Here is a 21,552-nt window from a genome sequence, read left to right as displayed (position 1 = left end):
GGGAAGCTTATTTTATGTTTATACCTTCTATGCATAATATTATTTTTAAAAAATCCATGGTTGCATATAAAAAGTAATGACGTACATACATACAAACATGTGTATTAAAATCAATTTCTCACAGAGAGGGGGCATCTAGTACTTAAGTAGGATCTATTGAAAACAGAAAAAACTACAAAAATATCCCAATAAAATAAATAAATAAATATATATATAAAATATGATATGATAAGGAAGAAAATAAAATACTGTACTAGCAGTTAGGTACAATTACAAGTAGTGTTGTATTTTATGTGTGTTAAATACAAACTGGAAAAGTTCAGTTTCGTTAGTAATCTATTACTTACATCAAAATAGGACCCTGCATGTTCCAATATCAGCTGAGTAGAATCAGGCTTATTTTTACAATATGTGACATACATCTGAAACTTGTCTGCCTATAGCAAAACAAAACAAAACAAAAACATATTAGACTATCTCGTTCAGATCCCAACACATCGCAGTGTGCCATCCTTTAAATACAGGAAAGAAGCTGTGTGGATAAAAGAATGTAAGCCTTAACTAAAAGAAATCTGCCAGGCATGTGGTGAACATCTGCTATCCCAGAACAAAGTTCAAGCCCTGCTTTGACAACTTTATGAAATTCTGTCTTTAAAAAAAAAAAAAAGAGGTGCGGATGTAGCTCAAGATGCCCCTGTCTTCAATCCCCAGTAGCAATGAAAAGGAAAAGGAATGGGAAACAGAAAAGGAAAGGAAAAAGGGAAGAAAAGAAACCCCAAAACCCTTCCTGTGAGGAGTCAGGCCAGGCGCCTTGCTCTCCCTCTCCACAGCGGTCTGGGCGGACCTCTGGGTATCTACCTCCCCCGTGGACCGGACGACACTCCACTCCCACCCACGGACAGTGACTCCTCAGGGTGAACCACAGGCCCAGCACATTGGCTGTTCTGTTTCAGACCATCACTACTGCCAATAAGCAAACTCCTTCACAGTAACACTAATCCCACAATGCAATGGTGTGAGGCAAGTTCACTGCTCTGTATGCAAAGAAAGCCACAGAAGACGGAGATGGAGAGATGAACAGCATCCCTTCCAGGTGCCTTCAGTGCCACCGCCCGACAGTGCAAGAACAAGCAGCTGAGTTTTCATTACCCAGGTAACAAAGCAATGTCCAACATCCTCTGGCAGCTGCTCGTATTTTTCCAGCTCCTTTAGGAAGATGCTGCAGAGAATAATAACATTATCATATTATAAAGGGGTTTAAAAACATTTCAATAGTGAGATATGCTGGAAATGAAAACAATCTGTGCCCTCTAGATTTGAAGAACAAATTTGTAGCTCTTGACCAGGGTAATTTACTCTTTCAAAACAGTTAATCCACTTAGCCTTCTATCAGAGCTCAACCCAGCAGCTTACTCCTAGGAAGATGCTGGCATTTGGTAAGCAAGGATGGGATCTGGGGATGTAAACATTCAATCAGAGAACTCATCAGGCACTTCTGTGCCTTCCACTGAGGTGTAGGAGAGCTGAGCTGGCCCACCAGTGCGGCCCAGTGTTGGCGCACGGTTGGCTACTGATTTGCAGACTCTGCTTAAAGGAATGGGCGTCCTTGCTGCTTTCTTTATACCTTAAAATCAAATTCATACAAGTTTTAAGGTAGTTTTTCTAACTCAGTGCAGAACATCATGGGTATATTGATGGTGACGGCAATACACCCACAGATCACTTTGGGCACTTGGATATTTTATCAATACTAATTCTTCCAGTCCATGAACATGAACTATCTTTTCATTTACTTGTGTCCTGTTAAGACTTTTTGCATCAGTGGTTTGTATTTTTATAGTAGGCATCTTTCATCATTCAAGTTAAATTTATTCCTAGGATATTTTCTTGTTTTTGTTTTTGTTGTGTTGCTATAGCAAATGAAACGGCCATAAAAAGGCATGAAATCTCATTTGTGACCATATAGAGGGACCTAGAGGACATCACGTTAAGTGAAATAAGTCAGGCACAGGAAGATAAACACTGCTTGATCTCACTCACTAGTGGAATCTAACGAAGTTGATCTCATACAAGTTCCAAACACAACACTGGTACCAGAGGCTGGGGACAGTTGTGGGGAGGGATGGCAGGGAAGGGTCGGTCAATGAATACCATGCTATTGCTGGACAGGAGGAGTAAATTCTGGATTCTATAGCATAACAGGGTGAGTATAATGAACCATTACGCATTAAATATCTCAAAACAACAAAGAGCAATTTGAATATGTTCACCATAAAGAAAACGTAAAAGTTTCAGGTGATGGATATACTACATACTCTGAGTTAACTATTATTTAATGTATCCATGAATGAAAGCTTAACACTCATAAATATGTATAAATATTGTACATGAATAAAGAATTAAAATAAATAAAATCAGAGGCCTCCTTGGCTAATGCAGAGTCCGTCGGACGTTGGCCAGACCACATTTGCTCCCTCCGCAGCTCCTCTTCCCCTCCTAAGCATGAAAGACCGAACTGCATCAGCCTGTGGCCCCATGCGGAGTGCTTCTCTCCTCTCCCGTAAGAAGTCACCCGAGAGAAGCTGGGATTCTTACACTAACATTTTTACCGTTTCCTAATCATAATTCTGCAGAATCTAAGTACAACTATAATGTCTACTCTGTATTAAGGAGTCACTAGAATGTTAGTCTCTCCGGACAAGGACTGATAGGCTTCATGCAAATTTCAACAAAATAGCACTGAAATCTCTATAGTTCAATTGTTTCTTATGACGAAACTTTAGCACAACATTCAGATTGCGAAAGTAACCACTTTCAAAAGACAAAGCCACTCACTTATTATGAAACTCATAGATTTCCTGCATGTTTCCGAAGATAATGAGCTCTTTGTTTACAATGCCAGGCGGGATCTCCTCCACTCCGCTGGTCATTTCCCACAAGTAGGTCTGCCAGGAAGGAAACAGAAGTCAATGCCAGAATTTCAAAAAAAGCCATTCCTGTCACCTGTAAGTACATACTCAGAGTCAATGAGTAAATGAATGCACATCTAAGAATGGAACCTTTCACAAAACATGTGAAACTCTTCTTTTAAAAAAACTCTTCAGTTGAGATTCACATGTGACAGAGTGTCTTGTACTTTTCGGCTCTAAACTTATTCCCTGTTCGAATTTTAAAATTAGCCTATTCCACAAGGTACAGCAAATATTAATCATGATAGCCCTGAGGATCAGCTGCCATCATAACTACAGGCACATCTGTCTGAAGCTGCTGCAAAATTCTGTACAAAGACAGCAGCAGCCAGGCCGGCATGTGATGAGCAGAATGAGTGGCTTAGTGCTGTGTCATCTCTGTAATGAGCAGTAAACACGCCTAGAACTGCACAGAAGAGCAGGAACATGACTCACAATCTGTGACTACTCTAAGAGCCACCAGTAGGTAGGAACAAAAGAGAGGGTTAAACCCAATCCAAATGGACAAGTTAAAAAAAAGAAAAAGAAAAACTTACTTACATCCATACACTCCCGGAGGTCTCTTACATAAGCCTTTTCGGTCTGAATCAGCTCGGCCATTATGAACCTTAGACAGAGTAAGACAGAGCAGCTCAGTTCACAGTCAGGAAGCTCACTCACTCTGCTACTCACGTTCACGGAGATTAGCAACTAAGGAAGCTCTAAAAGCTAAGGACTGAGGTGAAGGCTTTGGAAAATAAATCAAGAATGGATGAACAGTCATCAGTATCAAGCCACTAACTGTAAAGGAAAAAAGAAGTTTTGAAAGCATCTTAGTGAGGTACCTAGAGGTGAGGGCTTCTCAACTCAGTACCAGGCATCCAGGTGTGTGGGGAGGCTGTGGGGTGGGCACCGGCTTCCCTGGCTTCCCCCTGGATGCCAATGGTTACCAATGACAACCCCAATCTCTCCTCACTTTGTTGTATGTCTCTGGTGGACAAAAGTGCCTCTGAGAAGAGAATCCTATTATTTACAGTCCAGTTTACTGACTGCTATCCTCTAAACACATTTTACTAGTTTCCCATAGAAAAGGGAGGCACAAGGACAAACACGAGACTGAGCAAAGGATTAGGGACAGTCTGCCCAGCAAAGTCTGTGCTACAAAAGCTGACCAGACTTGGAACAACTAAAGAGTTGATGGCAATGTACACACAGAAGCCAGTGTGTGCAAACTACACTTCCTTCACTTTTTCCGTGAACTCTGGGAGGTCTGAGAGCCTGGCTTACTCTTTCCTGCGGGCAGACTTCCGCTTCTCCTCATTGAGTTCATGAGCAGCATCACGAAGCTTCACCTCTGACCCGGGGATACTGGCTGGGATGATATCAAGCTGGAGACTTTTACTCTGTGGAACAAGTCAACGAAGCCAGTTAATTCTACCAGCAAAGAGGACAATAGGAAGAAGACCATGACTTGTTCAGTCTGTACAAAACAATTCACCGATTTGTTGGAATCTGAAGAAATCCCCAGGGCTTTCTCCAAAGAGGTCCTGTACTTCTCCATCCGCAGAGAGAAATCTCTGTACCTCTTATCCACTGCAGTGACACATTTTTTTATCTCTGCTGCATGGGCATGCCCTTTTTCACAAAAGCCATCAGCCAGCTGTATCAATAGCTTCACTCTCTCTTTGGTTTGCTGCAAAAAACAACAGGAAAGTATTGTGAAGCAAATGAACCCAATTGTCAAAAACCCAAACACAGAGGCAGTGGCCACCTGTCTGACCTCCTGGGCAGAGGGAGGAAATGGCTGGAGATAGAAGCATAGACTGCGGCTCCGAGCCCAACCAGCCCACCTCCCAGATTGGCTGTCTCTCTTCAGCTCTTCCACAGAAGAGTGGCATTTTTAGGACCTCAAAGGAAGAACCTAGACTATCTGTCAACAATGTCTTCATCTGGTAGGTGCTTAGGGGTAAGAACCTGCAGAATGAATGAATGAGTGAGTGAGTGAATGAGAACTCACTCAGGGTAGTCTCTACGATTCTCTTACTCTCCCCCTTTGGATACTGTATGTATTTGTTTCAAAGCAACCATGCAAACAGCTCCCTGCTCTACACACACTTAATTCTAAGAGCCCATTTACACCTACGGCTCTTTGAGGGCCAGTAGACAAATGACTTGGTTTTCCTAAAGCATGTGGAACAAAGGCTGCTGCCCTCGTAGACACACAACCAAATCCCCAAGGAAGCTCCTCCACAGCGGACGTGCACTTCTTTAACTCGCAGGAGCTACAAAGAAAAATTCCCTACTCAGGAAATTATCTTCACAAAGGTAGTTTTACTTTTGTTCCTGTTTGAAAATTCTCTCTCTCACAAGAAGGTTATTATATGTCTACAGAAAGGATCTCTGACCAAGTTTACATGTAATTCACTTTTCGTAACGTTAACAAAACGTTAATAAAACACTTGAGGTTTTATAGACAGCCGATTTCTCAGCACAACTTTCTGGTCATGCCCATTTCACTGACTATTATTAGTAGGCTTTCTCTGAGACACATGCATTTTCTACAAAGTTAGTTATTCTCCTGTCATGGAACCTTCTTTTCTCAGTCAAGCTTTAACTGGAGAATATTTATGATGAATATTCAGAAAATGGACTTTAAAAAGACCCAAAAGTAAGAAGGTCAGCATTCAAAACCCAAATACACCGTCTTTGTGAAATGGAAGTTTTGAACCAGAACCCCTGGGCACCCTGTCCAGTAAGCTGTCACGATACTTTAGACTGTATAGCAACACCCGGGCTGGGTGTCTGTTCCCGTGAGCCCTGCTCCCGGCTCACAATCTCTTCTCCTGGTGCTTCCTCCTGAACACTGCTCCCCTTGCTATCTCTACGGCTCACTCACATTTCCGATCAAATAAAGGCCACCTTCCCAACAGGTCTTCCCTGGACCACCTTAAAACTGCACCTTGCCTTCCAGCCTGGCCTGCCCTTCAAACAGCTGCGTGTGGTCTTCTAACAGAGGGTGTAATTTATTCATTTGTTAAGATTATTGCTTGTCACACTCTGTGAAAATGTCACCTCCAAAGGTCAAAGATATTTGCTTGTTTTCTTTACTAATATTGCTTCCACTGTCTCAAAGGCCACCTGTGGTAGATGTTCTAAATTATATCTATGTACAAGGTGTTTTCAGTGATGGAGACTCAGAAGTGAAGATGTAAACGAAAGGCCATGTAGCTGGCCTGCATTAAAACAGAAGACAAACCACCAAAAAGCCAAGGGAAGATTTTTGTATATGTAGAACACACACCACAAAAATATACCAGCTACATGTTAGATCAATAGGCTGATATTAATTATATTAAACTAGAAAAACAAAAAAGATTTTTTGAAAGCACAACTGGATAAGTCTTCAGGGCATAAACTTCATTTAAACAACAAAAAGATGCTGACCTGATAGTCAAAGGCTTCTCAGAGAGGACCTCCCTGACCCCTCTGTTAAAAGATTGCTGCCCCTCCTTTTACAAAGGCTTCTTCTCTTACCACTTTTATATGTAGAAATATGTTATCCATTTCACATGTTATTGTTGTTTATCTAAGTAGATCGTGCAATCCATGCGCCAAGCACTGAGATCCTGCGCACAGGAGGGACTCAACACAATACACAAATGAGTGAGTGAATGGTGTGATACACGACAAACCTGCCAATCCACCAACCTTTTCTAACTTAGCTTATTTTAATTTTAATTGATATTCTAAAACTACATTACAGAATTACAATTTCTAAGGGTAAAGAGAGATACAAAATAAAACTCTTCTCACCCTACCTTCTCATGTCACTTGGGTTCAATGCATATGTGTGCATACATGTACTTTACTCCTGCACATTTTTGTATAAATGCTTGCATACAATAAACACTGCTGTATACCTAGTATTTAACTTAACAAGTCTTAGTCTTCCCTATCACAACAAAAGCAGTTTTGGGCTTAGAGCGCACTGTATTTCACTGTATCGATGTTTCCTAAGTTAATACCTCTCCACTGAGGGCCTTCACATCATTTACAATCTCTGACCGGAGCCACGATGCGAGAAAGAACCCTGTTCGTGTGTGATGTGACCTGTGTCTAAGTGTACAGCCTGGAACACACATTCAGGGGGTAGAACTGTTGGCGAAGCATCAAGTGTGTGTGTGTGGTGCGGGGAGCTATTGCCAGAGGGTCCATAGGCGTCACCCCAATTCTCACTGGGCCTTGTCAACAGCGTATGATGCAGTTTTTAAATTTTGGAAATCTACTGGGTTAAAAATAGAACTCAGTGTGGCTTTTTTTACATTCTTCTTATTTTAAATAAAGCTGACAATCTCATGTCTTTAGAAGTCATTTGTAGCCGGGTGTGGCAGCACATGCCTGTAATCCCAGCACTTGGGAGGCTGAGGCCTGAACTACACGGTGAGACCCTGTCTCAAACACAAACAAACAAACAAACAAAAATCACTTGTAATTCCCTTCCTGTGACTGTCTTTAACTATCGTTTGTCCATTTTCTTCGTCATTTTTTCTTAATGATTTGTAAAAGATCTCTACTACTGGGAAACTGGCTATTTGTTACATAAGCTGCTCTGGATTTTTCTATTTACTTTCTACCCTTGGCTTTGGATGTAGTGGACTATCCTAAGTTTTAAAAGATTTTTGTGTAAATGAATTTATTAATCTTTTCTTACATGAGTTTGGTTTTGTTTTGTTTAGACAAACTTCCCCATCAAAGATACATATTTTTAAAAACCCTGTCATGTTGTATAATACTTTTAGGCTTTCATTGCTGGCATTAAAAGCTGCTGGTATTAAAATCTTCTGGCATCTATCTTGGTATCAAGGTGAGATATGAATTCAACTTAAATTTCTTTTCAGGCTATCGAACACCACTGAATAAATTTCTACGTCTTTCAAAGTGAAATAATGGCTTTTATTTCTTAATCTATTGTTAACTCTAGAAACAGGTACCAAAGTAGATTTTAATTTACAAAGCATATAAATGACATGACCAAACAACTTCCTTGGGAGGCAAGATCGATGAATGGACAAAACAAAAGCGAACTGAATTAATTAAGTCTCCTCACTCCAGACAGCTCTGGCTGCTCATCACGTTCCTGGGGATCAGGACACAGGAAGGGTACACAGTCGGAGGGTGCAGGCACATTTGCACAAGGCAGAGCGCTGGGACAGGTACTAATCAGGACCACAGAGGCCATGTGCAAAGAAGACTGCAGAGTTCTAAAATGATCCAGTAAGACAGTAGATTTCAAGCTGCAGTGTGCTTGGGGCGAGTCGTCAAATGTTCCTTCTTAGGCCTCCCCCTTGTCTGGGGTGAAGACAAAAGGCCATTTTTGAGTAAATACCCAGGACCTGGACGCAGAGGGTGCTTGTATGATACTTGGAGACATTACTGCAGTAGGAGTCACAAAGGAATAGAGTTAGGTCTTATTTAAGATAGGGGCAAGAGACTTTTTGCTTAGCCTTATAGCTTTATCTTCCTTGATGCTAAAAATGTTCTAAGATTAATTTTAACAATTGGGTTGGAAGACTGTCCTGTCAGAACTAGAGATTCTCTAAAAGCTTCCTAGAAGACACTAACACAGGATGACAGAAGGAGCACAAGAAGCCTCATTCCATCGTGGATATTCAAGACATCTCCAAACACCAAAGCAGGTGCTCTCTGTTTCAGAGAGAGGCAGGCAAAAACCAGCGAAAACAAATGCTAAGAAAGACAGGCATGCTTTTTCCAAATCTCCAAGTTCCCCTGATATAATAAAATGTACCTAACAAAAGAAACAGTTTTCTGTATTTGGGAAATAGAAACATCCAGTGTTATCTACAGTTACATGTTTTGTTACCAAAGAACAAGAATAAAAAACACGCCTATTCTTACCTAAATTTCTAATAATCACACCTCGGGCTTGAGGAAAAGGAACATTTGGGAATAATGGAGAAACTCCTTCCTATATGCTCCACTGTCATCATGTTCTGTTCTACGTGCCTGGCGCCAGTCGGCGCCCCTGTGGGGTGGAGCAGCAGTGACAGGCGCAATCTCACTCTTCCCTGGGTGCTCTGTTAGGTGTGCACTTAATGCCTTTATAATCAAGGGTGTTTGGGGCTGGGGATTTAGCTCAGCGACACAGAGCCTGCCAGGCAAGCACAAGGTCGTGAGTTCAATTCCCGGTACCAGAGAAAAACCAAAAAAAAGTCAAGGGTGTTCAAAGAACTAAGAATAGATCTTACACCTGCCGACTACTACTAGATATCTAAATACTAACAAAAACAGGAAGTGTGCCTGCCCAGCGAGTGGCACACCTGGAGGAAGGAAAGGTCACACTCCTCACCTGCACATGCAGGACGGCTCAGCTGTCCCGAGTGCTCTGGGTCCTTGGGGGCAGCTGTGGCTCCCAGCTTCCCTGAGTCCCACCTGGGGCCAGGTCTTCTCTTTACCCCAGGGAAGCAGTCAGTCTTGGTAGCCCTACCGGCCAGTGGTGGTCTGGACCAAGGGCCAGGGACTCCCGGCCCAGCACCCTCAAGGTTGATGGGAAATGAACTTACAGCGTGGGTGAGGAGTGATAACAGCCGGAGAAACGGTTACAGAAAGCCTAAAAATGCACACATCAACATAATACAAAGTAGCTACTGTCACTCCAAGGGATTTAAAAATTCCTCTTTGGTAAGTTTTCGAAGCCAGGCTAAGGGCCACAGGAGATGATCATTTGGGTTATTGTATAAGAACATTGCTTTATAACCAAAATATACTATTTACTTAGGTCTTTTCTTTTCCACTCTTAAGTCTGAATTCTCAGCTTCTCTTAAAAACTCAAGACTATCATCAAAATCGGAGGCACTTCTGAAAATATTTCAAAGAATAAGTAATCACAAACTTTAAAAAACAACAAACAAACCAAAGGCTGAGAGTGGAGAGTGTAACCCTAAAAGTACCTCAGAGATGGGAGGCGTGGAGGGGAGCAGCGGTAGGAAGGACTAAGACGCTGCACACATGCTCCCGTTCCCCAGGATGAGCACATTTATGAAGAGCTGCAAGCACACGCACAAAAAAAGGGCAAGGAAACAAAAGAATCTCGAAACTGTTTTGAGACAGAAGAAATAGCTCCTGTAGTTACACACCTGGGGAAACATTCATGTCCATGTGTGCATTCTTACATCTTAAAAAAAATTCCTACTTACTCACAGACACTGTATATGCCATAAAGATGTGACTCTACATAGTTAAGTATGTAATTGTAGCTTGACTTTTTAGAGACAAGTGAGAGCGACTACAGGCTTGCAGACCCAGGAAGAGCTGCTAACCGAAAATACAGAGCACCCTGTGACGGGGGCAGCATGGTGAGCGGGGCCACTTTCTCACCGGCTAAAGACAAGGACGGAAACGCCCACAGAATTCTTCAAGGTCAGGCTGGCAACACTCAAGAGTGTTCTGTAAAAAGCAGCAAGCACTCAAAACAGCCTGGAGAGCAAGTAAGAGAGAAAAAGAGAAAAGGAATAATGAAAGGGAGGGATGAAAAAGGGAGTGAGCTGAAGTACTCGGAGAAATCCGAGTCAGAAGATTCAGATGCTGCGAGCAGAGGGGGTGACTGTGACGACCAAAGGGACAGCAGGGGGAAGGGAGGGCCTCCTCACCTAAGTGCTCGCGGGGCAACACCCTGCGCACCCGCTTTGCTTCCCAGTTTCCCAGGGTGTCTCTAAAGGATGTCCTTGAGCTCCACCTGGGAAAAGCCCGGCAGGCGTGCAGGCCTCTACCCAGAAGCCTGCTGTCCCTGAGCTCACCTTTGCTGTGATCTGAAACTCCTCGTGTTCTTTGAGCAGCTCTTGGGTATGCTGTATGCTGGACCCCGTGGAGGTATGTGTGGAAAGGTAGAACTCCCCGTTGTCATGGATCCATTCTAAAGCCTAGGAGAGAAGGAATGCAAAATGTTTGTGAGCGAAGTCCAAATTTCTGAGTATCTCTTGTACATAAGCCAAGACTGGCACGCATCAAGAAATATTCCCTTGGACAGAGACACATTTCTGAATGAGTTATTACAATTTGAAAGTGAAAAAAAAATAGGGCACTGGCGAAAGTAATGTTGCCACTTTTATGGCAACAATAAAAAGTTCAAGAGTTTCTTATAATGATGAACCGAAGGTAAAACAACAGTACAATCAAAGTGACCACCACCAAGCCCTTTTTAAAGAAGACAGAGAAGGTGTGGGTCAAGGGCGGTCTCAAAGACTTGCTAGGCTAAACATCCAGACCCTCGTGTTGCTAAAACCAGAGAGTCCTACTGGGTGGTTCAGCTTAAAAAAGAACCAGTGTGTGTGCGCCTTTCCCGTTTTCAACCGCCACCTCTGGCCTCTCCTCCTGCACCTGTGTCCACCTGGAGCACTCAAGCTTGCATCTCCTACTTGCTTTGAGGGGTGTACTGCAGAAGATCCCTCCACATCACAGAAACACACCACTGTGAGGCACCGGCAGAAGGCGTGACATGATGTAACTACCACAGCACAGATGCGATGACACCCGGAGAGAAGGGGCCAGTGCAGCGAGAGTTCTGTTGGATATTCCCTTGTCGCTGTGAGGGAAGCTTCTCCTACACACGACCCGAAGGACCATCAGACTTACAGAAATATACACATATCTAAAAAGTCACACTAAAGATAAAGAATGTACAAGTGCCTATCTGCTGTTGGTAACTCAAGTGTCCCTGATAATTTGCCGGCTTGCTGCAGACACATTGCTGTCCTTATCACTACATCACTGCAGTGGTAGCATCTTCACAGCACTGAATGAGAAGGAACCTCACCCATGGGAATGTCCAGCTTCCGGGCTGGGAATTTATGTTCATCATGCTGAGTACGGCTACCACACATGAGGTCATGTCCATTGTTTATTCAGAGCCCCCGACTTCTCCATTCATGCAGCAAATAAGCCTGAGTGTCTACCATAGAGCCAGATGCCTTGAGGTCCCAGGGAGTAAGAGAAGCCCAGACCCTAAGCCCGTAGACCAGAAAAGAGGACACAAAGGAAGAGCAGGTTGGGAAGGCAGCAGCAGGGATGGTACCGAGAGGACCTGCTCAGGAGGAGGTCGGGGAGGTGGGGTCTAAGCTGGGCCCTGGGGCTGAGGAGCAGCCAAGGGGCCCGGGGATTTCACAGCTGTGAGCAGGGCCACTCAGCTGGCCGGCCGGCTGCAGAACAGGAAGGCAGAGGGGCTGTGCAGGAGGGAGGAGGGCCTTGCAGGTGCAGGCGGAGCTTTTCTTTCTTTCTGAAAGCCAATGTGTCTACTGTGTGGAAAAGGAATTGTAGGGCAGTGAGTGAACCAGCTGAGGCCAGGGTTCGGCGGGGGAGGACGGGAGGGCAGAGCTGAGACACCTGGACGGTCGGCACCCCGGTCTCAAGGTGCGAAGGTGGGAAGATGAGGGGAAGCCAGGAGGCGGCACAGCGCAGTTCCTCGCTGCTAAGCGAGTGCCACAAGCAGGGTCATGGGGCACAGGGACTCCTGAGTGGAGGCGTGATGTGCCAACGAGGCACCTGGGACCCGTAAGTCTGGAGGCCTGCAACGGAGGTCAGGGCTGGGAGACACCTCAGAGAGCGGAGAGGGAAGAGCAACACGGAGCGCAAACTGGGCCTGAGATCGCCAGCATTCGGAAGTGGACACAGGCAGGAGGGCGGGAAAGAGGGAAGCAGCAGGGAGGTGACCTGCCACTTCTGCACATTCCCACTGGGGACGGTGGCGTCCATGCAATAACCTCGGTGCACTGCACTGAGAGCTACAAACCCGGTGAGGTCCAGTCTCCAGGACCCGCGCGCTCTAAGTAACCAGTGTTTACTGAGTACTGCGATTATGCACAACGTGGAAGTCAAGAGGGCCACAGGGCCGACGGGTCATCCTCCGCAATGCTACAAGCTCATCTTTCTCTGTCAAGAAATTATTTATGATTTGGCTTCTCTCTAGCTGAGTGATACCTTGCCTTTCAACAGAGGCAATACAGATATATGAGAAAAGAGAACATCACCTCTGGTTAGACACTGAAGCAGGCCTCCAATAACTGTGAAGTATGCCTGAATAATATTTAAATGCAGTGATCAGAAAAGCCAATGTAACTGCTTGCCACTCTCCCTGCAGGGATGGGACTACCGCATTGGTGAAGTCAGCCAAGCTGAGAGAAAGCCACCTGGCTGCAGGTCCACAGCCAGGGACCCCAGCTTTTGGTCTCTGGAAACTAAGCAGGTCTGGGCATGGGTGCCCCTGCAAGACCAACGCAGCGAACGGGAAGAGTCCGCTTCCTTTCTGTGGGGAAAGGCGAAGCTGGGCAGCAGTTAACTTTTCTTGGGCTACAAGGATGTTACCGAATGCTTCCTCTGTGCCAGGCCACGCGCTGCTGCGAGTGGATTCTGCGGGCCGCTCGGGTCTGGGTTGAGGTGAGGAAGTGGGTCACCACCGCGGGTCCCCGAGTGACTTGGAGCCCACTGCATGGAGGATGAGGGGTGACACACGGAGGTGAGGGGCCCGCCTTCTCTGCCGTGTTTCCCTCCATCCCCTAGTTCTGAACGAACAGTATGCAGGTTCAAAGAGGAGCGACAGGAATCTGAGCATGTGAGACGGGAGGAAACGGGCTGCACCCTCGGTGACAACGCACTGCCTCCCACAGGAGCTGCAGCAGGGCTCTCCCAGTGTAGCCCTGATGCCTCGGTCTTGGCTAAAAGCCGAGAGCCGTTTTTGATTGACTACTGCGAATTATTAGAACAGTCCCTAATTAATTTTGACTCTACTTACCTAAAGAATAAAACTGTCTTAAAAACGTGAAGTACAGCAAAATATAGAAAAAAAACCCACCCGCTGTATTTACACAAGCACAGAACTAAGACTCCACAAAGCTTTTTAAAGTAGTACTCGTTATGAACGCTTGTTTGTGGGCAGTAATGTGAGGTGAAGACAGGTGGGGGAAGCTGAACAGCACACTTGCGCAGAGTCAAAAATACTGAGTGACACACCTTCCCCAGGTCACGGGGCTCCATTTTTCTAACACGCTACTAGGGAAAAGGTGAGACTGCCCGGGCACTAGCAAGTGGCCTTCAGGGTGTCTGTCTGGTAGGGGGCGACATGAGCCAGAAGGGAGGGTGTGTGAGCCAGGCTTGCACTGACCTGCTTGGCGCTTCTCTCAAAGACCACATACTGCTGGCACTGGTCCAGCCGCCTCTTCCTCATGGTCCAGTAATGCAATACCCTGTTCTCCCGCTGGAAGAGTTCATTCAAGATATCTGAGGGAAGAAAGAAAAAGGTGCACGTTGGTGCTTGTAATCCACTAAGACATCCGGAAAATACCACAGAAAGACGGAATGCCAGGTAAGGAACCAACTGAACCTTGGACTTTTACCCACAGAGCACGTCAACCACGCTCCTCATTCCTGCATCAGTTTTTACTGTTGCAGAAGAGAGCAGTGGAGATGTCAGGTCAGTCTATAGCACCCAGGTTAACTGGATTAGGGCCATACACAAAGGTAACCTTCTGCTGAGTTACCCTACCATGGTTGGAAAATGTCACTCAGGTATTTTGATCTAAACCACTGAAGTCCTCTGAGGAAGAAATGTACTGTATAATAAAGGTGGCATTTAGAAATAGAGCACTAGAAGAAAACAAGTTTTTTTAAAACAAACTCTTAGAAGAAGGACATGAAATAAGCAACTATGGAAGCAGAGAAACATGAAGCTACAAAGGTAAAAAACTCTTATTACATACACATTAAAAATGTAGCAATCAAACAATAATTATCAAATATTGCCATCCAAATAGTATACAAATTAAAAAGTCAGGAAAAACTATTGGGAACATATAAAACATATGAGATTAATTAATAGTCAACAGAAGACAAAGATCAATTAGAAAATGAGCAAAGTAGACAAATATGAGGTTGACATTTTCTTTTCTTTTTTGCGGGGTGGAGGTGTGGGTGTGAGACAGGCTCTTGCCTTGTAGTAGTTCGGGCTGGCTTGGCAATCACTATGGAGCCTAGCCTGGCTCTGAACTCGTGGTGATTCTCTGGGCTCAGCCTCCCGAGTGATGACATCACAGGTGTGTGCCACCACGCCTGTCTCTGCTTTTCTCTCTTTGGTTGCTGGACACTGAACCCAGGCCTTGTACCTATAAATCACATGCTCTCCCACAAAATCACTCCCAGCTGTAAAGTTCACCACATTTACAATGAAACCGTCTTCCGCTGTTTTTGTAGAAGGACTGGTACCACTTTTTGAAAGAGCAGTGGGAACAGGTACTCATGATCGACACTGAGGACAGAATGTCTGAGGCAGCAGAGAGCACTTTGGTAATGGGCAATGACAACGAAAACGTGGGTATCTTAGAGCCAGGAATTTCCTTTTCAGACAAATGTTGCCTATGCAAAAAGTCAAAGCTATTCGAGCTAGGCGTGGTGGTGCACGCCTATAATCCTAGCACTCAGGAGGCTGAGCAGGAGGATCCCGGTGAGTTCAGGCCAGCCCAGGCGACAAAGTGAATTCAAGGCCAGCCTGAATTGCATAGCGAGACCCCATCTCAAAAAAACAGAAACAAAAACACACACCCCCAAACACTATTTGAACCAAGATGCACGAACACTGAATGTTGAGGGAACAGTGAGACACTAGCAGTGAAGTATGAGCCCTTCAACCAGCAACAAGTGAAGTGAATTACAGAAATGCTGGGTCTAACACTCGAAAGACTGAATTCTACATTTGGATACAGAGAGAAGAATGAGGTGCATTAGTACTGTAAAGGAAGCATGCTGACGGGAAACATAGGCTCATTGCCATAAAAAATGAGAAAGCAGGACAGGGGTAGGACCAGATCTGTATTTCTCTACATATATGTGATACGTGTATAGACAGGATGTATAAAAATGTCCTGGCAAAGAACTTAGGTAAGACTGTGTATATGTGTATATATACTTTAAATACACTTCTGCAATACTCGAAAACCTTAAAAACAGTACACTTTCCCCTAACCCCAGCCGGTTCCCAGCAGGCTGCGTGTTTTGTGAGAAAGAGCTGGAAAGGCCTGGGTTCACTTGTGCACAGGCCCACAGCCATCTGTGTGACCTTCGCTCCACTCAGCAGGTGTGCTAATGTAGTGTACTGAATTAAAACTCTGAAGTTTGCAAAAAAAATTAAACTACTTACATGAAAATACTACATATAAAAATTCCTCTAAACCAGGGCATCATCTGGTCTCATTTCCATAGTCTCTCCCTGAGCTGGTACTAACTTCTGAAAGCAAGCAGCTGAGCAGGGTGCTAGCTTCTGGCCTGGACTTAGGGCTTCCTTAAGCTCCCGGGACAGCCTCAGACCATGTGTCTAACTCCTTGCCTTTCTGTCACCGTCACCCTGTGCGGATTTACAGCACTGTTTTGCACATACACCTTTTGCCCCCAAGCATGCTGCGGGAGAAACAGAACAGTTCCTTCTGGACTCTCCACGCCACCTGGCACGCTAATATACAACAGCAAGTGCACAAGAAATTCCTAGTGAGTGAGGACATGAGACACACTTACTTCTCACACACAGACACAATGTCACATTTGTAATAGGGCAGTCATGTCTTTGATTAGAGAAAAGGAAACATCAATAGGTAAAAGCAATACGAAGAGATGGGAAAAAGGAAATTAATTTTTATGTGTAACGAGCCAAGTAAGCTTATTCTTAATGCAGTAAAAATCGCAGGCAAAGACTCGTCCACGCTTTAAAGCGGCTGCCCTTGTTAGTCAGAGGTTTTCCAAGAATCAGAGTCCAACAATTAACAAATGCGGGTCTCAAGGACAGGGCTGGAGGGCGGGGCCAGTGTGTAGGGAAGGGGCCCTGGGCCGGCTAACCAACAAGCCGGACAGACCGAGAGCAGAATGGAATGTAACGTTTTCGCCAGTCTTTTCTTTGTTGTGGTTAAGTGTGTGATGAATCATGTATTAAGTGATTATCACAATTTCTTTCTTATAAAACTCAACCTTGGTTATGTGACCTTGGTAAAGCTCATTATTTACTTTGTACTTCATTTTTCTTTTCAACCACACCAATATTATTATTTACACCCTAGTATCTATTTTCCTAGATGTTTCTCTATGTATTTGCATACAGATGTATAAATGGTTTTAAAGATTTTTATACTCAAATGATACTAAACTATGTAATATATTGCAATTTTATTAATTATTCCTTAAGTCTATAAAATTGGTAACCTTTTACAAAGTATTATTATAATTTCTTTTGCGACAGGGTCTGGCTTTGCAGTCCTTGGTGGTCCGGAACTCAGTCCTCCTGACTCACTCTCCCACTGGTACACAACTTTTTATTTTTGTTTTATTTTAGGAAGACACTTTATTTGTAAGGAGGAAAAAGCAGAAGACAGAAAGCTACCCTGCATAAGGGTAGGGGATCCAGGTGGAGTCCCGTTACATACATTCTTGACTTAACTTTAAAAAATATTTTCCTTGTGGGTAATTCTGGTTTTCTTTGTTGTTTTTTCTCTTATTTATACGTTCATTTACCTTAACGAATAGTTTATAGCAATATATAGCCTCAAGGACAGACTTCCTGATTATAATCTTCCACTTAGTCAATACACTATCAACTTGGTCATCTATTGCTGGACCATAGATTTCGTTAGTATCGTATCACTAAGCTGAGAGGACTGACGCAGACTTCCTGAATGTGGAAGGGATGTTTGAAGGGAACACCTGCACGAGCCCAGCGGCCGCCACGTACTCACTTTTCACCTGCTGCTCCGGAGCTTTGATGTGCGTCACCGTGCCCGGCATGTTCACGCTGTTCCTATGCAGGTACTTCAGGAAGACGTCGGCGTTCCTCCTGGCAAGCGTGCACGCCTAGGGAGGGGTGGGGGACAGTGCCGCTCGCGTGACTTACACCAACGTTCTGAGTACAAGGTACAGGGAGGAAAGCGGCGTATGGATCTAACATAACAACATTTAACCACGTAATCATCTGGCCAACTGGTGCTTACATTCTGTAATTATTTTTCTTTTGTCATTTCATCTAAATATTTTCTTTAATTATATTAATAAATAACATTCAGTTTTCTATTCTACATGGATTCTGGAACAAGAGAGGCAAGATGCAATGCCTCTACTTGAAATACCCTCGCAAAGCCTGGCATTTAGTGCACTTACACAGCAGTGACAACGCGGGGGTGGCGGCTTTAAAGTCTGGTTCAGCACAGTCCCAATGAATGACTGCAAGCACAGTGGTTCTCCCAGCTTGCCCGAAAGGAAAACCACTGTGGTGGGAGTCCCAAATCAGTTGCTAGATATAATTTTTCAAAGAGTCACAATTTATTTTCCAAAACTAAACAATAGTTCTGTCAGATCGTCCCCTTCAGAAAGGAAACAAATGTTATTAAATGTAGCAGGAAATATGTCTGAGGGTCAGAATGCTGAAGCAATGGGAAACACCAAACTTCAGAAGGCATTAAGGAAAAGTAAACACCCCACCTATTTTTAACAGTTCCAACTGCTGGTAGGAAGCAGAATCTCAGAAAAAAGTTTTTTAAGAGTTTAAGAATGCAATGGGGACACATTGGTGTCAAATATTTCTAAAGATTTTGACCACTTTAAAAAATTTAACTGTTTAAAGGCACATCTTTGGCTTCTGTACGACCAAATATGATGTGTAAAAAATGTGACACAGCGCTATTGACGAAGTCCTCAGCTGTGCTTCTCAGAAGGACAGCACCCAGCCTCTGAGTGTGATTGATCTCTCCCTTTGGGAGGTGCCGGGGGCCGGTCCAGAAGCCAGACGTGCCCAGGCCTTGCTCTGGCCCACCTTGTGCTTCTGCTTCCACTGAGATACAACCTGTATTCCTAAAGAGGCTGCATTTCTGCAGGCAGATTATTTTAAGCTACAGGTTTTGCTTTTCACCAAATCAACCACCCATCCACCCATCCACCCATCACCCTCTCTGTCTCAGAATCATTCGGGAATTGTTCTCAACCAGCCATAACTTCAGCTCAAATAAACTTCACTAGCTACAGTACGGCCACCGGGTAAGAGCTCCAGAATCGTTTGTTCTTACAAATCCTAACCAATCCTTATTCACATAGATTTCTAGTTCTTTCTCCATGAAACTAGAAAGACAGTATAAAGCACATATAGAAAGAGATGCAAGATCGTCTTTTGTTAACAAACTTTCTGATGGCGCCAGAACCCCACTCCCTTTGCACGCAATGCAGGAGCTGCAAGGCATGGCCTCCCTAGGAAGAGCTGACTGCTCCCGAGGCAGCATCTGCAGTCTGTGGTATCATCATACAGTCAGTGAGGACGCCTCCTGCATCCCCCAGTATGCTGCCGGATCTGCACGTGGCCCTCAGTGAGGCACTGGGATCCAACAGTGCCAGCTACAAACCTTCAGGAACGCTTCCTTCTGCTCAAGGTGCTTGCTGATCATCGGTGTGACGTGGTCTGTCTCAGAGTTGGGGCCCAGCTTGTCGGCTCCGCCGCACCAGTCTTCCTCTCTCTTGTACTCCTGCTCTAAGCTCTCAAGGACACTACAGACCTGTGAGGGGAAGGAAGTTGCCGTCTCAGAGACCGCTCAGCATGCGACAGCACCCAGGAGCACTGCTGAGAGCGCTTCCAACCAGCTCGGGGAAGAAGGTGGCAGTGGAAGGACGGAAACCCCAGCAGCAGCCAGGGGCTTTCCCAGCACGAGGGCGAAATCCACATGGCTGCCAGGGAGGCATTTCAAAGCGGGAACAAAACCAGAACTAAAGTTCCTGTCTCTTTCTGACGTGTTTCAGGTCAGAGATTTAAAGAGGAGGAGAACAGCTTGTTTTCTCGGCTGCTTTTCAACCCAACTTTGGATACCCAAGGAAGCAAGAATAACTGTAAGTCCAGAAGGTGTCTTTCCCTGCTCGAGTGGCTCAGTAGTGACAGACACGTAAACGACAGGCATGTAAGAGCCCCCGACCTGCTCTGACGTCTTGTAGAAGGCGACAGAGGCGTTGACGAGCTTGAGGCGGTCTTCCATCTTGAGCATGAGCTGCTGCCAGTGCGAGGCCACCTTCTCGGCGCAGTCACGGATCATGTCCATGTCGTAGTGGTTGGCCTGCAGCATGGCTTCGGCCTTCTGCTGTACCTGCAGCGCACTCTGGTGCGTTTTCTAGGCACAGGGAAAATGCGAGCCTGGTTTAGCAGGGGTGCCGGGCTCTGACTGGGAACTGGGATGTTCTTCATGACTTACAGAACCAGTTCGGTTCCTGCTCACCAGGGTGCTTCACAGAGCACGGCACAAGGGTCAGTAAAAAGGGTTCTATGCCTAGCAACCGAGTTTATATTGACCTAGTGCGGGATGAAGTGCATTAAGACTTCCCAGAATGGGTCTCAGCTGTGGGCTTCTCAGTTTGAGACACAGCAGGAAAGACCCTGAATGGACTTATTCTGAAAACCTTGTTGGAATGTTACGAGTTCATTATTCCTATTGGTCTTCCTCGTAAAAGCTGCTGGAAGTAAATGTTAAGTGCAGAAAAGGTGGCGGGAGTGAATGCTTTCTATTTTCATTTTCAACTTAAGTGTTGGGCTTCAGTGAAAAAGTTTTTCAAAACTTGTGACCTTACAAAGTAAAGAGGAAAACTGAAGGAACTAAGGATGTGCCAACTGTGTTCTCTGGCAGTCTGTGCCCTACTGTAATAAACCAAAGGGAATCACAAGGCAGATCCAGTCAGAGTCTCGCTCACGCTCAGCAGGTCCACGAGGAGCTGAGGTCAGGGACCCTCCAAGGAAGACCTGAAATGCTGAGTGGGGAGCAGTCTGCCGAGAGGGAAGGCGAGCGGATGTGAAAGGCCAAGACTCCCTGCTGACCCTTGTCCAGCTGAGTGCTGCTGCGTCAGGCAGTGGCCGGAGGGTCCGGTGCCAGCGTTAGGCGCTGACAAGTGACCTTACAGTCCGCTTGTGGGCTTGCTGAGGCACCCCAGCCCCACGCTTTGTTGAGACTGGGTGTAAGGCATGAATGTGCCTACAAGACAGTAACACAAAGTCCTCAGTCACAATCCAATTTGGCCTTTCTGATTCCCACATGTTCCTGACCGGAGGAAGTGCATCCTGCCAGCCTTATAGGACAAAAGGGCCCCTAGCTGCTCGGACTTTTGTCGCAAGGCTACCGCATTCTCCTTGGCTACTGTACCACCGCCTTCGCCCCCGTCTATGGAAGATGTGTAAGCACGGCCACTTTTTACCAGTCCAGCCCTAGGTGGCTCCCACCAGGGCAGGGGTAGCAGGCTGGTCCTGGGGCTAGAAAGGTCAGCTGTAGGGAAGGCAGCCCTTACCTCGATGGCGTGCTGGAACTGCTCATGCTCTCTCTGCAGCTGCTCTGCCTCCAGCAGTGAGCTGGCTGTGATGAGCCCCGCATTTAGCATGGATTCCCCGTTACGGATCCAGCCCAGCACCTGAAACGTGACACAGGGCAACTCCAAGTGGTGGCCTTTCCAATGCATCCTGCAGACACTAGCAAGGGGACTAGGTCAATGAGGTAGTCTCAAACGCTCATTTCTGAAACACCCGCTAGCTCAGTGAGAGCCTTCAAGGGCA

At 45.4% G+C, this 21,552-nt stretch overlaps 1 protein-coding gene across 2 annotated transcripts in view; it reads right to left on the bottom strand.

Moving 5' to 3' along the window:
* Positions 1-21,552, bottom strand: part of Trio (trio Rho guanine nucleotide exchange factor) — a 199,644-nt gene that overhangs the window by 95,427 nt on the left and 82,665 nt on the right. For both annotated transcript variants that reach the window (XM_005386123.1, XM_013514974.1), the window contains exons 15-26: positions 21,291-21,410; positions 19,937-20,128; positions 19,376-19,525; positions 17,726-17,840; positions 14,119-14,234; positions 10,763-10,885; positions 4,447-4,641; positions 4,236-4,351; positions 3,510-3,576; positions 2,836-2,945; positions 1,150-1,219; positions 348-437 (exon numbers count right to left, since the gene is read on the bottom strand). In XM_005386123.1, coding sequence (XP_005386180.1) covers positions 348-437; positions 1,150-1,219; positions 2,836-2,945; positions 3,510-3,576; positions 4,236-4,351; positions 4,447-4,641; positions 10,763-10,885; positions 14,119-14,234; positions 17,726-17,840; positions 19,376-19,525; positions 19,937-20,128; positions 21,291-21,410 — 1,464 coding nt within the window. The remainder of the gene's footprint in view (positions 1-347; positions 438-1,149; positions 1,220-2,835; positions 2,946-3,509; positions 3,577-4,235; positions 4,352-4,446; positions 4,642-10,762; positions 10,886-14,118; positions 14,235-17,725; positions 17,841-19,375; positions 19,526-19,936; positions 20,129-21,290; positions 21,411-21,552) is intronic.

This window comes from Chinchilla lanigera, unplaced genomic scaffold, assembly GCF_000276665.1.
Source record: "Chinchilla lanigera isolate Chin_1 unplaced genomic scaffold, ChiLan1.0 scaffold00025, whole genome shotgun sequence".
Lineage (NCBI taxonomy): Eukaryota > Metazoa > Chordata > Mammalia > Rodentia > Chinchillidae > Chinchilla > Chinchilla lanigera.
Note: the sequence above shows the minus strand (reverse complement) of the source record. Positions and strands in the feature narration are given on the sequence as shown.